The following is a 17943-nucleotide window of genomic DNA, read 5'->3' on the forward strand; positions in this document are numbered from 1 at the left end:
GGGAGTGGATCTGGCAGCGAATGGAACCATGGAAGCGTAAGTAGATCATAGGGTGGGGGAGGGGGCGAAAATCCTGGGAGCCTTGAAGAATGTGTGGAAGTCGAGAACATTATCTCGGAAAACAAAAATGGGTATGTTTGAAGGAATAGTGGTTCCAACAATGTTGTATGGTTTCGAGGCGTGGGCTATGGATAGAGTTGTGCGCAGGAGGGTGGATGTGCTGGAAATGAGATGTTTGAGGACAATGTGTGGCGTGAGGTGGTTTGATCGAGTAAGTAACGTAAGGGTAAGAGAGATGTGTGGAAATAAAAAGAGCATGGTTGAGAGAGCAGAGGAGGGTGTTTTGAAATGGTTTGGGCACATGGAGAGAATAAGTGAGGAAAGATTGACCAAGAGGATATATGTGTCGGAGGTGGAGGGAATGAGGAGAAGTGGGAGACCAAATTGGAGGTGGAAAGATGGAGTGAAAAAGATTTTGTGTGATCGGGGCCTGAACATGCAGGAGGGTGAAAGGAGGGCAAGGAATAGAGTGAATTGGATTGATGTGGTATACCGGGGTTGACGTGCTGTCAGTGGATTGAATCAGGGCATGTGAAGCATCTGGGGTAAACCATGGAAAGCTGTGTAGGTATGTATATTTGCGTGTGTGGACGTGTATGTATATACATGTGTATGGGGGTGGGTTGGGCCATTTCTTTCGTCTGTTTCCTTGCGCTACCTTGCAAACGCGGGAGACAGCGACAAAAAAAAAAATATATATATATATATATATTTTTTTTTTTTTTTTTTTTATACTTTGTCGCTGTGTCCCGTGTTTGCGAGGTAGCGCAAGGAAACAGACGAAAGAAATGGCCCAACCCCCCCCCCATACACATGTACATACACACGTCCACACACACAAATATACATACCTACACAGCTTTCCATGGTTTACCCCAGACGCTTCACATGCCTTGCTTCAATCCACTGACAGCACGTCAACCCCTGTATACCACATGACTCCAATTCACTCTATTTCTTGCCCTCCTTTCACCCTCCTGCATGTTCAGGCCCCGATCACACAAAATCTTTTTCACTCCATCTTTCCACCTCCAATTTGGTCTCCCTCTTCTCCTCGTTCCCTCCACCTCCGACACATATATCCTCTTGGTCAATCTCTCCTCACTCATTCTCTCCATGTGCCCAAACCATTTCAAAACACCCTCTTCTGCTCTCTCGACCACGCTCTTTTTATTTCCACACATCTCTCTTACCCTTACGTTACTTACTCGATCAAACCACCTCACACCACACATTGTCCTCAAACATCTCATTTCCAGCACATCCATCCTCCTGCGCACATCTCTATCCATAGCCCACGCCTCGCAACCATACAGCATTGTTGGAACCACTATTCCCTCAAACATACCCATTTTTGCTTTCCGAGATAATGTTCTCGACTTCCACACATTTTTCAAGGCTCCCAAAATTTTCGCCCCCTCCCCCACCCTATGATCCACTTCCGCTTCCATGGTTCCATCCGCTGACAGATCCACTCCCAGATATCTAAAACACTTCACTTCCTCCAGTTTTTCTCCATTCAAACTCACCTGGAGAAAAAAAAACTATATATATATATATATATATATATATATCCCTGTAGATAGGTGGATTGGGGAGAGAATACTGCCCATGTATTCCTTGGTTGTTACAGAAGGAATTTAAGAGGGGCAGGAGTGGGTGACTGGAAATCCTCCCTTCCTGTATTACTTTTCAAAAGAAAGATCAGAGCAAGGAAGGAGTCAAGTGACGAAAATGGCAAGTATGTATGAAAATAAATATATTTACGGATGTAAAAACAAGTGACTCTTATATATACCTCCCTCACCACCTAATCCATAAACAAATAACGGCCATGGTGACATTAAAAACCCCTGCTATGAACCTGCCTTCACTTGTAACCATTCATTTTCCTCTCCCCCCATTCATATACATGCATTATACACATGTAAAAAACTTCTCACTGCTTCTAAAATCTTTCCTAACTTACCATATATCTTTAAGACCTTCCTCAAGGCATCTCTAGCAACCTTATTACATGTTTCCTAAAGATCCATAAATGCCACAAACAAATCCTTCTGCTCTCTAAGCATATCTACCATACATTCTTAAAAGCAAACACCTGATCCACACATCCTCTACTACATTTCTGAAACCACACTATTGTATGTGCCTTCACCTTCTCAGGCACTAAACTCTCATACAACTTACCAGGTACACTCAACAAACTTATGCCTCTGTAGTCTCATTACTCACCTTTATCCCCTTTGCTTTCATACAACAGTGCTAAAAATGATTTCCAACAAACCTCAGGCACCTCACTGTGATCCATAATACATTGAAAATCCTGACAAACCAATCAACAACATAGTCACCCACTTCCTTAAGAAATTCAACAACAATACCATCCAATCCAACTACCATGCCACATTTTATCTAATGTAAGGTTTTCACCACCTCTTATCTCTTCAACAAACCACTCTCCATGACCCAAACACCTTACATATGCCACTCTATCATCAAACATTCAACAGTCTGATATACTCTTGCCACCCTGTCATCAAACACATTCAACAGTCCATCAAACTACTCATTCCATCTATATTCATCACTGCCTGTTAACACTTACCCATTTGCTCTCTTCACTGTTGCTCATATTTGTTCTTCTGTTCTCCACATACCATTCACCTTTTTCCAAAACATATTATTCTCCCTAAAATTGCTGATATTTACTCACCCCAACTCCCATTTGCCCTCTTTTTCAAATGCTGTGCCTTCTTCTTGACCTCCAGCCATCTTTTCTTACATCTCTTCCAATCATCTGTATATATGGCTCATATACCTCTCTCCCCTTTCACTATCAACTTCACTTCTTCATCCAACCACTCACTATCCTTTTTAATCTGCCAACCTCCTACCTTGCACATGGCAGCACTGCTTCCCTTCTCGTTTCCTGTTCCTCACCCACTCCCCTCTATACACGCACTTTTTTACCTCTGCTCTTGAAAGTTGTCTGCATGTACTCCTGCTACCAAGGTCGTACCTTAGCCATGTGCCTAGCTGCTTCTCACAGTTTCTAGGTGGAGACTGGCCACTGCTCATGGATTGACTATCATTATACCTCCTTTCCTTGAACAGCTAAGCAGTGGAATTCACTTCCTCGTTCTTACCTTCATTCCTTCCTGTAACCTATCTAACTTTAAGTTTAGGTCTACAAAAGCCTTAAGAAACCATCTTACTTTTTACCTTTCACAGAAGATGGCCTTTGATTGGGAAATTATGCCCATGCTATATTGGTCGCTTTAAAAAGAGTATCTGTAAATTAGATGTGCAATTATTAAACTGCACATGGTGTAATACTTAATGAATGAATAAAGTTTCTTCTGTACTCATCTGAGGAAATAACATTAGGAAAAATGGTGCATCAAGAAGTATAAGAAACTTTAACAATGACAATCCTCTCTAAGAAGATAACAGACATCTTTGATCAAAAAAGTTATCCTTCCTATTTTTCATGGAAATCTTAAGGTTCACATTTATTTGTAAAAATTTTTTTTTCAAACCTATAAGAAATCCCTTTACATCATTCTTACCTGACTTGCTAATGTACTAAGCCAAATGCTGTAGAAAATAGGATTACTAAAGAAGCCTTGGAAAACGTTGCGCTGTCCATGGATTTTCCGTGCATTGATTTCGTTGAAGAGAGTCATCATAACGAAAGTATTAAAGATGATGGTGAAGTGCTGGGAAGGTGGATCACGGATGTCAGCATAACGTCCAGAGTCTATGTCTAACAGTTTATCACCTGTTGGAAGAGATTTCTATATTGTCAATGACTATACCATCCATTAAAAAAGGTAAAAGTATCTATCTATATTATGACTCCATTCCCAATTGTATAGGGTGGATGAAGTACAAACAGCCTCTGTGACATCCCTTGCACACATCCTCAACCCGTGCCCAGTGTGGTAAGCTGACACATGAACAACCACACTTACAGAATTGCTTCTTACTTTTTCAGTTTGTGCACTAAATCAATTTGCTCATATCTCCATTTACATCAAATCCATACCCAAACAGCTGGTTGTATTGCATGCAATCTCCACTCATTCCTCTTGTATCTTCATCAAAATGTCCCTAACCTTAATGCGGTCTCTCAATACATCTTTAAATATCTTCTAAAGTCTCTCTCCTCTTTGCACATTTTACTGCACAACAATATATATTTTAGACAAATTTCTTATCTGCCATATGTTGATATAACATCCTAGAGGACTGACCTCCTTCCCTTGGAAAATTTATTGTCTTGCTTTAATTTGTATTACCTTTAGACATCCTTCTAGTACATACATCACTGGACATACTCAGCATTCTATCAAACTCTTCCTCTGATTTATCAATTTAGCTAACAACACAGTATGTACACAAGGTGGCAGCTTCCCTTCTCTTTCTCCATAGAACAAGGTATTATGCCATAATCATCTAACCTTATCATATCATGAAATGCCTCATCCATAAAAACAATAAATAATGATGACATCACTATGATGTTAGTCTATATGAGGAGTTTTAGACGGCATTCCCAGAGGAAGGTTCCAACCTGTACCTTCTGAGATGCAAACACACCTTCCACATATCACAGCCAATGGCATATGATCATGTTCTTAACAATCAAGGAGGTGTCAAAGGACATTTACAATGAGGGAAGTCAAATATTACAATATTTCAAAAGTGATGTTGATCAAATGTTCTCTATTTTTGTTTATAACTTTCCTTTAATTCTATCATAGTTTCCTAAACAAATTTACAGCATGCATACACATGAAAATATATACCAGCAGTCATAAAAAACAAAATTTCATCTATTCCAAATAGCTCATCTGGTAAAGGGAAGATTTATCATATCTAATACTGCCAAATGCCCTAGACTTGCATTATATCTATATCTACCTATATCTCTGACACCTGTTGCTTTCTAGAACTCACTCATGGGGGTAGCCACAGCAATAGTCTCCATAACTAATGAACTACATTCCCTCTTCTTAGCCTGTTGTGCCTCAATCTTAACAGACCACTGGCAGAGGGCATGTCTAGCATAGTATTTGCAGAAGGTCCTACGTAAAGTTCCTACTGACGACTACTACTTCTGATATATATAATTTTTTTTGTCACTGTCTCCCGCGTTTGTGAGGTAGAGCAAGGAAACAGACGAAAGAAATGGCCCAACCCACCCCCATACACATGTATATACACACACATCCACACACGCAAATATACATACCTATACATCTCAATGTACACATAAATATACACACACAGACACATACATATATACCCATGCACACAATTCACACTGTCTGCCTTTATTCATTCCCATCGCTACCTCCCCACACATGGAATACCATCCCCCTCCCCCCTCATGTGTGCGGGGTAGCGCTAGGAAAAGACAACAAAGGCCTCATTCGTTCACACAAAGTCTCTAGCTGTCATGCAATAATGCCCGAAACCACAGCTCCCTTTCCACATCCAGGCCCCACATAGCTTTCCATGGTTTACCCCAGGCGCTTCACATGCCCTGATTCAATCCACTGACAGCACGTCAACCCCGGTATACCACATCGATCCAGTTCAATCTATTACTTGCCCGCCTTTCACCCTCCTGCATGTTCAGGCCCCGATCACAAAAAATCTTTTTCACTCAATCTTTCCACCTCCAATTTGGTCTCCCACTTCTCCTCGTTCCCTCCACCTCCGACACATATATCCTCTTGGTCAATCTTTCCTCACTCATTCTCTCCATGTGCCCAAACCATTTCAAAACACCCTCTTCTGCTCTCTCAACCACGCTCTTTTTATTTCCACACATCTCTCTTACCCTTACATTACTTACTCGATCAAACCACCTCACACCACACATTGTCCTCAAACATCTCATTTCCAGCACATCCACCATCCTGCGCACAACTCTATCCATAGCCCATGCCTCGCAACAATACAACATTGTTGGAACCACTATGCCTTCAAACATTCCCATTTTTGCTTTCCGAGATAATGTTCTCGACTTCCACACGTTCTTCAAGGCTCCCAGGATATTCGCCCCCTCCCCCATCCTATGATTCACTTCCGCTTCCATGGTTCCATCCACTGCCAGATCCACTCCCAGATATCTAAAGCACTTTACTTCCTCCAGTTTTTCTCCATTCAAACTTACCTCCCAACTGACTTGACCGTCAACCCTACTGTACCTAATAACTTTGCTCTTATTCACATTTACTCTTAATTTTCTTCTTTCACACACTTTACCAAACTCAGTCACCAGCTTCTGCAGTTTTTCACATGAATCAGCCACCAGCGCTGTATCATCAGCGAACAACAACTGACTCACTTCCCAAGCTCTCTCCTCCACAACAGACTTCATTTTTGCCCCTCTTTCCAAAACTCTTGCATTCACCTCCCTAACAACCCATCCATAAACAAATTAAACAACCATGGAGACATCACACACCCCTGCCGCAAACCTACATTCACTGAGAACCAATCACTTTCCTCTCTTCCTACACATACACATGCCTTACATCCTCGATAAAAACTTTTCACTGCTTCTAACAACTTGCCACCCACACCATATATTCTTAATACCTTCCACAGAGCATCTCTATCAACTGGATCTGGAGAAGGCATATGATAGAGTTGATAGTTGATATATATATATATATATATATATATATATATATATATATATATATATATATATATATATATATATATATATATTTATTTATATATATTTATTTTGCTTTGTCGCTGTCTCCCGCGTTTGCGAGGCAGTGCAAGGAAACAGACGAAAGAAATGGCCCAACCCACCCCCATACACAATGTATAAACATACACGTCCACAAACGCAAATATACATACCTATACATCTCAATATACACATATATATACACACACAGACACATATATATACCCATGCACACAATTCACACTGTCTGCCTTTATTCATTCCCACCGCCACCTCGCCACACATGGAATACCATCCCCCTCCCCCCTCATGTGTGCGAGGTAGCACTAGGAAAAGAACAAAGGCCCCATTCGTTCACACTCAGTCTCTAGCTGTCATGTGAAGCGTCTGGGGTAAACCATGGAAAGCTGTGTAGGTATGTATATTTGCGTGTGTGGACGTATGTATATACATGTGTATGGGGGTGGGTTGGGCCATTTCTTTCGTCTGTTTCCTTGCGCTACCTCGCAAACGTGGGAGACAGCGACAAAGTATAAAAAAAAAAAAAATATATATATATATATATACATATATATATATATCCCTGGGGATAGGGGAGAAAGAATACTTCCCACGTATTCCCTGCGTGTCGTAGAAGGCGACTAAAAGGGAAGGGAGCGGGGGGCTGGAAATCCTCCCCTCTCATTTTTTTATTTTAATTTTCCAAAAGAAGGAACAGAGAAGGGGGCCAGGTGAGGGTATTCCCTCAAAGGCCCAGTCCTCTGTTCTTAACGCTACCTCGCTATCACGGGAAATGGCGAATAGTATGAAAAAAAAAAATATATATAATATATATATATATATATATATATATATATATATATATATATATATATATATATATTTGCTTTTCTAAGTATTTCTCACATACATTCTTCAAAGCAAACACCTGATCCACACATCCTCTACCACTTCTGAAACCACACTGCTCTTCCCCAATCTGATGCTCTGTACATGCCTTCACCCTCTCAATCAATACCCTCCCATATAATTTACCAGGAATACTCAACAAACTTATACCTCTGTAATTTGAGCACTCACTCTTATCCCCTTTGCCTTTGTACAATGGCACTATGCACGCATTCTGCCAATCCTCAGGCACCTCACCATGAGTCATACATACATTAAATAACCTTACCAACCAGTCAACAATACAGTCACCCCCTTTTTTAATAAATTCCACTGCAATACCATCCAAACCTGCTGCCTTGCCGGCTTTCATCTTCCGCAAAGCTTTCACTACCTCTTCTCTGTTTACCAAATCATTTTCCCTAACCCTCTCACTTTGCACACCACCTCGACCAAAACACCCTATATCTACCACTCTATCATCAAACACATTCAACAAACCTTCGAAATACTCACTCCATCTCCTTCTCACATCACCACTACTTGTTATCACCTCCCCATTTGCGCCCTTCACTGAAGTTCCCATTTGCTCCCTTGTATGGATTTGTATGTAGCATTTATGGATCTGGAGAAGGCATATGATAGAGTTGATAGAGATGCTCTGTGGAAGGTATTAAGAATATATGGTGTGGGAGGAAAGTTGTTAGAAGCAGTGAAAAGTTTTTATCGAGGATGTAAGGCATGTGTACGTGTAGGAAGAGAGGAAAGTGATTGGTTCTCAGTGAATGTAGGTTTGCGGCAGGGGTGTGTGATGTCTCCATGGTTGTTTAATTTGTTTATGGATGGGGTTGTTAGGGAGGTAAATGCAAGAGTTTTGGAAAGAGGGGCAAGTATGAAGTCTGTTGGGGATGAGAGAGCTTGGGAAGTGAGTCAGTTGTTGTTCGCTGACGACACAGCGCTGGTGGCTGATTCATGTGTGAAACTGCAGAAGATGGTGACTGAGTTTGGTAAAGTGTGTGGAAGAAGAAAGTTAAGAGTAAATGTGAATAAGAGCAAGGTTATTAGGTACAGTAGAGTTGAGGGTCAAGTCAATTGGGAGGTGAGTTTGAATGGAGAAAAACTGGAGGAAGTGAAGTGTTTTAGATATCTGGGAGTGGATCTGGCAGCGGATGGAACCATGGAAGCGGAAGTGGATCATAGGGTGGGGGAGGGGGCGAAAATTCTGGGGGCCTTGAAGAATGTGTGGAAGTCGAGAACATTATCTCGGAAAGCAAAAATGGGTATGTTTGAAGGAATAGTGGTTCCAACAATGTTGTATGGTTGCGAGGCGTGGGCTATGGATAGAGTTGTGCGCAGGAGGATGGATGTGCTGGAAATGAGATGTTTGAGGACAATGTGTGGTGTGAGGTGGTTTGATCGAGTGAGTAACGTAAGGGTAAGAGAGATGTGTGGAAATAAAAAGAGCGTGGTTGAGAGAGCAGAAGAAGGTGTTTTGAAGTGGTTTGGGCACATGGAGAGAATGAGTGAGGAAAGATTGACCAAGAGGATATATGTGTCAGAGGTGGAGGGAACAAGGAGAAGAGGGAGACCAAATTGGAGGTGGAAAGATGGAGTGAAAAAGATTTTGTGTGATCGGGGCCTGAACATGCAGGAGGGTGAAAGGAGGGCAAGGAACAGAGTGAATTGGAGCGATGTGGTATACCGGGGCTGACGTGCTGTCAGTGGATTGAATCAAGGCATGTGAAGCGTCTGGGGTAAACCATGGAAAGCTGTGTAGGTATGTATATTTGCGTGTGTGGACGTATGTATATACATGTGTATGGGGGGGGTTGGGCCATTTCTTTCGTCTGTTTCCTTGTGCTACCTCGCAAACGCGGGAGAGAGCGACAAAGTATAAAAAAAAAAAAAATATATATATATATATATATATATATATATATATATATATATATATATATATATATATATATATATATATGAGAAATACTTAGAAAAGCAAATGGATTTGTATGTAGCATTTATAGATCTGGAGAATGCATATGTATGTGTCTGTGTGTGTATATATATGTGTACATTGAGATGTATAGGTATGTATATTTGCGTGTGTGGACGTGTATGTATATACATTGTGTATGGGGGTGGGTTGGGCCATTTCTTTTGTCTCTTTCCTTGCGCTACCTCGCAAACGCAGGAGACAGCGACAAAGCAAAATAAATAAAAAATAAATATATATATATATATATATATATATATATATATATATATATATCATTTTCTTTGTCGCTGTCTCCTGCGTTAGCGAGGTAGCGCAAAGCAACAGACGAAAGAATGGCCTAACCTACCCACATACACATGTATATACATAAACGCCCACACATGCACATATACATACCTATACATTTCAATGTATACATATTTATACACATATACATACACAGACATACAGATATCAACATGTACATATTCATACTTGCTGCCTTTATCCATTCCCGTCGCCATCCTGCCACACATGAAATGGCACTCCCCCCCTGCCCTTACGCACATGCAAGGGTGCTCTAGGAAAAGACAACAAAGGGCACATTCGTTGACACTCAGTCTCCTGCTGTCAAATGTAATGCACCGAAACCACAGCTCCCTTTCAACTTCCATGCCACACAAAACTTTCCATGGTTTACCCCAGACGCTTCACATGCCCTGGTTCAATCCATTGACAGCATGTCAACTCTGGTATACCACATCATTCCAATTCACTCTATTCTTTGCACACTTTTCACCTTCCTGTATGTTCAGGCCCTGATCGCTCAAAATCTTTCTCACTCCTTCCTTCCTTTCACCTCCAATTTGGTCTCCCACTTCTCGTTCCCTCCACCTCTGACACATATATCCTCTTTGTCAATCTTTCCTCACTCATTCTCTTCATGTGACCAAACCATTTCAATACACCCTCTTCTGCTCTCTCAACCACACTCTTTTTATCATATCTCTCTTACCCTTTCTTTACTTACCTGATCAATCCACCTCACACCACATATTGCCCTCAAACATCTCATTTCCAACACATCTACCCCTCCTCCACACAACCCTATCTATAGCCCATGCCTCGCAAACATATAACATTGTTGGAACAACTATTCCTTCAAACATACCCATTTCTGCTCTCCAAGACAACGTTCTCGCCTTCCACATGTTCTTCAATGCTCCCAGAACCTTCGCTCCCTCCCCCACCCTGTGACACACTTCCGTGTCCATGGCTCCATCCGCTGCTAAATGCACTCCCAGATATCTAAAACACGTCACTTCCTCCAGTTTTTCTCCATTCAAACATACCTCCCAATCAACTTGTCCCTCAAACATTCTGAACCTAATAACCTTGCTCTTATTCACATTTACTCTCAGCTTTCTTCTTTCACACACTCCACCAAACTCAGTCACCAGCTTCTGCAGTTTCTGACCCAAATCAGCAACCAGCGCTGTATCATCAGCAAACAAAAACTGACTCACTTCCCAAGACCTCTCATCCACAACTGAGTGCATACTTGCCCCTCTCTCCAAAATTCTTGCATTCATCTCCCTAACAACCTCAACCATAAACAAATTAAAAAACCATGGAGGCTTAACGCACCCTTGCCACAAACCAACATTCACTAGGAACCAATCACTTTCCTCTCTTCCTACTCGTAAACATGCTTTAGGTCCTCAATAAAAACTTTTTACTGTTTCAAGCAACTTACCTCCCACACCATATTCTCTTAATACCTTCAACAAAGCATCTCTATCAACTCTATCATATGCCTTCTCCAGATCCATAAATGCTATATACAAATCCATCTGTTTTACTAAGTATTTCTCACATCCATTCTTCAAAACAAACACCTGATCCACACATCTTCTACCACTTCTGAAACCGCACTGCTCTTCCCCAATCTGATGCTCCATACAGGCCTTCACCCTCTCAATCAACACCCTCCCATATAATTTTCCAAGAATACTCAACAAACTTATATCTCTGTAATTTGAGCACTCACCTTTATTGCCTTTGCCTTTATACAATGGCACTATGAATGCATTCTGCCAATCCTCAGGCACCACATCATGGACCATACATACAATAGAGAGCAGAAGAGGGTGTTTTGAAGTGGTTTGGGCACATGGAGAGAATGAGTGAGGAAAGATTGACCAAGAGGATATATGTGTCGGAGGTGGAGGGAACGAGGAGAAGAGGGAGACCAAATTGGAGGTGGAAAGATGGAGTGAAAAAGATTTTGTGTGATCTGGGCCTGAACATGCAGGAGGGTGAAAGGAGGGCAAGGAATAGAGTGAATTGGAGCGATTGGTATACCGGGGTTGACGTGCTGTCAGTGGATTGAATCAAGGCATGTGACGCATCTGGGGTAAACCATGGAAAGCTGTGTAGGTATGTATATTTGCGTGTGTGGACGTATGTATATACATGTGTATGGGGGGGGTTGGGCCATTTCTTTCATCTGTTTCCTTGCACTACCTCGCAAACGCGGGAGACAGCGACAAAGTATAATAAAAATATAATAATATATATATATATATAATCCCCTAGCCCCAGGGATTATATATATATATATATATATATATATATATATATATATATATATATATATATATATATATATATATATTTTTTTTTTTTTTTTTTTTTTTTTTTATACTTTGTCGCTGTCTCCTGCGTTTGCGAGGTAGCGCGAGGAAACAGACGAAAGAAATGGCCCAACCCCCATACACACGTACATACACACGTCCACACACGCAAATATACATACCTACACAGCTTTCCATGGTTTACCCCAGACGCTTCACATGCCTTGATTCAATCCACTGACAGCACGTCAACCCCTGTATACCACATCGCTCCAATTCACTCTATTCCTTGCCCTCCTTTCACCCTCCTGCATGTTCAGGCCCCGATCACACAAAATCTTTTTCACTCCATCTTTCCACCTCCAATTTGGTCTCCCTCTTCTCCTCGTTCCCTCCACCTCCGACACATATATCCTCTTGGTCAATCTTTCCTCACTCATTCTCTCCATGTGCCCAAACCATTTCAAAACACCCTCTTCTGCTCTCTCAACCACGCTCTTTTTATTTCCACACATCTCTCTTACCCTTACGTTACTTACTCGATCAAACCACCTCACACCACACATTGTCCTCAAACATCTCATTTCCAGCACATCCATCCTCCTGCGCACAACTCTATCCATAGCCCACGCCTCGCAACCATACAACATTGTTGGAACCACTATTCCTTCAAACATACCCATTTTTGCTTTCCGAGATAATGTTCTCGACTTCCACACATTCTTCAAGGCCCCCAGAATTTTCGCCCCCTCCCCCACCCTATGATCCACTTCCGCTTCCATGGTTCCATCCGCTGACAGATCCACTCCCAGATATCTAAAACACTTCACTTCCTCCAGTTTTTCTCCATTCAAACTCACCTCCCAATTGACTTGACCCTCAACCCTACTGTACCTAATAACCTTGCTCTTATTCACATTTACTCTTAACTTTCTTCTTCCACACACTTTACCAAACTCAGTCACCAGCTTCTGCAGTTTCTCACATGAATCAGCCACCAGCGCTGTATCATCAGCGAACAACAACTGACTCACTTCCCAAGCTCTCTCATCCCCAACAGACTTCATACTTGCCCCTCTTTCCAGGACTCTTGCATTTACCTCCCTAACAACCCCATCCATAAACAAATTAAACAACCATGGAGACATCACACACCCCTGCCGCAAACCTACATTCACTGAGAACCAATCACTTTCCTCTCTTCCTACACGTACACATGCCTTACATCCTCGATAAAAACTTTTCATTGCTTCTAACAACTTGCCTCCCACACCATATATTCTTAATACCTTCCACAGAGCATCTCTATCAACTCTATCATATGCCTTCTCCAGATCCATAAATGCTACATACAAATCCATTTGCTTTTCTAAGTATTTCTCACATACATTCTTCAAAGCAAACACCTGATCCACACATCCTCTACCACTTCTGAAACCGCACTGCTCTTCCCCAATCTGATGCTCTGTACATGCCTTCACCCTCTCAATCAATACCCTCCCATATAGTTTACCAGGAATACTCAACAAACTTATACCTCTGTAATTTGAGCACTCACTCTTATCCCCTTTGCCTTTGTACATTGGCACTATGCACGCATTCCGCCAATCCTCAGGCACCTCACCATGAGTCATACATACATTAAATAACCTTACCATATTTTTTTTTTTTTGCTTTGTCGCTGTCTCCCTGGGGATAGGGGATTAAGAATACTTCCCACGTATTCCCTGCGTGTCGTAGAAGGCGACTAAAAGGGGAGGGAGCGGGGGGGGGCTGGAAATCCTCCCCTCTCATTTTTTTTTTAATTTTCCAAAAGAAGGAACAGAGTGGAGCCAGGTGAGGATATTCCAAAAAAGGCCCAGTCCTCTGTTCTTAACGCTACCTCGCTAACGCGGGAAATGGCGAATAGTTTAAAAGAAAGAAAAATATATATATATATATATATATATATATATATATATATATATATATATATATATATATATATATTTATTCATTTTTTTATTTATTATACTTTGTCGCTGTATTTTTTAAAAATACACGTGCGGGGGGGAGGGCACATGCATCCTCACCGTCAACCTTTCCTCATTCATTCGTTCCATGTGTGTCCAAACCACTTCAACACATACTTCCTCTTTTGCTCTCTCAACCACACTCAACAATTTTTATTTCCACACATCTCTCTTACCCTTCATTACCTACTTGAACAAGACACCTCACACCAAATATTGCCCTGAAACATTTCACTTCCAACACATCCACCCTCCTGTGTGTAACCTTATCTATATAGCCCATGCCTTGCAACTGTATAATACTGGTAGAACTACTATTCCTTCAAATAGATGCATTTTTGCTCTCTGAGATAATGTTCACTCTTTCTATACATTCTTCATTGCTCCCAGAAACTTTGCCCCCTCCCGCGTCCTATGACTCACATCCGCTTCCATGGATCTATTTGCTGCCAAGTCCACTCCCAGGTAGCTAAACCATTTCACTTCCTCCAATTTTTCTCCATTTAAACCTACATCCCAGCTAACTTGTTTCTCAACCCTGCTGAACCTAATAACATTGATCTTATTCACATTAACTTTCAACTTTCTCCTTTCACATACTTTTCCAAACTCAGTCACCAACTTGTGCAGTTTCTCACTTGATCAGCCAACAGTGCAGTATCAATGATGAACAATAATTGACTCACTTCCCAGGCCCTTTCATTCCTAGTAGACTGCATACTTATCCCTCTCTCCAAAATGCATTTACAATAACATTCCTCTCCACCCCATCCATTAAACACATTAAATAACCATGGTGACATCACACACCCCTGCCACAGGCTGACCTTCAGTGAGAACCAATCTCCTCTCTTCCTCCTCATACACAAGCCTTACACCCTTGATAAAAACTTCTCACTGGTTGTAGCAGCTAACCTTCCACACTATATATTCTTAAGACCTTCAACAAAGAATCTCTGTCAACCCTATCATATGCCTTATCCACATCCATGTATGGTACATACAAATCCATCTGTTTTTCCAAGTATTTCTCACATATGTTCTTCAAAGTAAGCACCTGATCCACACATCCTTTACCACTTATGAAATCACACTGCTTCTCCCTAATCTGATGCTCTGTACATGCGTTCACCTGACAGATTGAGAGAAGAAAGAGTACTATACTGTGTTACAGATATGGGGGAAGAAAGACTGAAAGAGGTGACTGGGGGGAAGAAAGACTGAAAGAGGTGACCAGGAGGAAGAAAGACAGGAAGAAATTATTCTGAGGTGACCAAGAGGAGGAAAGACTGGAAGAATTTATTCTAAGTATTTGGGAGCTATCATGGGTAAGTTTACTAATATGGAAGGAGAGACAAGGGAGAGAGCAGTAGAGGGTAGCAGTGTCATTGGGTCCCTTAACAGAGTGATGAAGGGTAGAGGTGTAAGTATGGAAGTGATAGAAACATTAAGGAACAGCATAATCCTACCAAACCTGACCTATGCAGCCAAAACAAGGACATGTAATGAATCAGTGAGGTCGAGGATCCAGGCTGTGGAAATGAGTTATTACGAGAAGCATGTGGCATGACCAGATAAAATGAAGAAAGTAATGAGGGGATGTAAAGGAGACTTGGTCTGGCATGAGACGCAATGGCAATGAACTGTGGAGTGGAAGAGTGGGTGAAATGTAATACTTTGAGATGATTTGGGCATGTGGAAAAAATGCAAGATGGGAATTTTACAAGGAGTGTATTATAGTAGATTAGAGAAGTTGGCAAGAAAGCAAGACCACCCATGACATGTGGAAATAGAGTGGAAGAGTATTGGTGGGAGAGATATGGGGGAAGAATGTGTAGAACTGTGTAAGCATAGGAGGTATGTAAAACCAATGATATGTGGAGACTCTTTTGCCACAGCCACCCCCATAGGAAATTCTCAGAGGGACCAGGCATCACAGATAGACAGAAATGACTGTGCATGGTGGGTGGGTCAGCCACAGTGCTCAGTAGTCTCAGCACACTCAATCCTAGATTCATTAATCTGACCTAGCTCATGTGACCATCACACAATTTTTTGGTGGTGCCAAAAATCATGTGCTTCATTTTCTTATGATTCTGTTGGCAATGATCCCTTTTTCATTCCATTTTTCATTAAAGGCTAGACCTTGATAAGGACGTTTGTTCAAACTGGCTACCTTTCCCACATTAATGGGGTAGTTTCAGGGACATATAGATTAAAGGCCCTTCATGGAAAAACCTCTGATCCCTACTGCTAAAAAACAACCCAAAAGGGGTAGGATTTCCAGCACCCTCCACTTCCACCTCTACCCTTTTTCATCATCTTCTATGCTATGTATGATATATACTGCTAGCATTCATTTTCTCCCTTTTGTGATAGATAATGTAAATCATGCATATCTTATTTCAAATCTGATCAAACTTTAACTGATTAATAGGTTCACTCTAAACTGGAATAATGGTAGGTATGATGCAAGAGATGGGGACCTCTCTAGGGTCTGATGCAAAGTAACTTACAGATGTATTTTTCATTTACCTAATGTCTTTCCTGTCTTAGTGAGATAGTGCTGGGAACAAATGAATAATAGCCTTATTTGCATACATCTGTTTAGCTGTTATGGTAATCATTACATAGGCAAAGTTCACACCCTTTTGGTGCAACAAGCATCAATTGATGCTAACATAGTAGGGCATCAATACACATAATTTTCCACCACAAGATGTTTTCCAAATTGTAGAGTATGTTGGTTGGCCAAACAAAGGATGAGTCACTGGAACTGCCTACAGGTCTTGGTAACTGACACTGACCATGGTGGATGGTCTTGTGCTATATCTTCTCTTAGGACTCACTGTATCTATAGTGTCTAAAATTGTCTCTGCTGCCAATATCACTCATTGACAAGCCACCACTACTCATACTAGGAATTGGCAAGTCCAGTATGTAATGTGTCTTTCCTAAACTAAGAATTATGAGGCTTAAGTCCTAAGGAAGAAATAATGTTTTCATATTTCTTGTACATTCAGTCATGTACTGGGGATGCCTTATAAAGCAATGGTTCCTACAGTAACACTTCCTGGTTGTGACATACAAAAAAATCACACTACGAGCCTCACATTAGCAAAAAATTTGAAAATTTGGAAAAGAAATCATATCTATTCACATCAAATGTTTTTATCATTGCTAATGAAATATTTTGAGATACAGAAAGATTTTCTAAGCCATGCTGGACTCTGTAATCATGTAGTAATATTAAATTTGTATCCCACAAGCACTGACAAAATTGCTAGGATTCACATCTCAGCCACCAATGGTCACCTTGAAAATACCACCAAGTTTTCATATTCTTAATGTGCCATATAAAGGACCTAAGACAGAATTCATTTATCTTAATAGCAACACACCAACCACCAGTGGTTACTTTCAAAGAAGCACTGCATTTTCATATCTAAAATGCACAATACAAAATACCTGGTATCTGTTCTCCTGCTTATATTCAACTTATGAACATCTAGATATAAAAAACAAATCTCTATACAATATCAATAAAATTTCATTACAATGAAATCTCCACTTTTCCAACTGGTAACATGACCACTTAATGTATCTTTTTTCTTTTCTTATGTATCTGTACTAAAATGAAATACTAACAAG

At 41.0% G+C, this 17943-nt stretch overlaps 1 protein-coding gene across 17 annotated transcripts in view; it reads right to left on the reverse strand.

The window, feature by feature from the left end:
• The window catches only part of PMCA (plasma membrane calcium-transporting ATPase 3), a 1595457-nt gene that overhangs the window by 233656 nt on the left and 1343858 nt on the right, over nucleotides 1-17943 (reverse strand). For all 17 annotated transcript variants that reach the window (XM_071662674.1, XM_071662681.1, XM_071662678.1 and 14 more), the window contains one exon: nucleotides 3633-3844. In XM_071662674.1, coding sequence (XP_071518775.1) covers nucleotides 3633-3844 — 212 coding nt within the window. The remainder of the gene's footprint in view (nucleotides 1-3632; nucleotides 3845-17943) is intronic.

This window comes from Panulirus ornatus, chromosome 6, assembly GCF_036320965.1.
Source record: "Panulirus ornatus isolate Po-2019 chromosome 6, ASM3632096v1, whole genome shotgun sequence".
NCBI classification, from domain to species: Eukaryota; Metazoa; Arthropoda; class Malacostraca; order Decapoda; family Palinuridae; genus Panulirus; species Panulirus ornatus.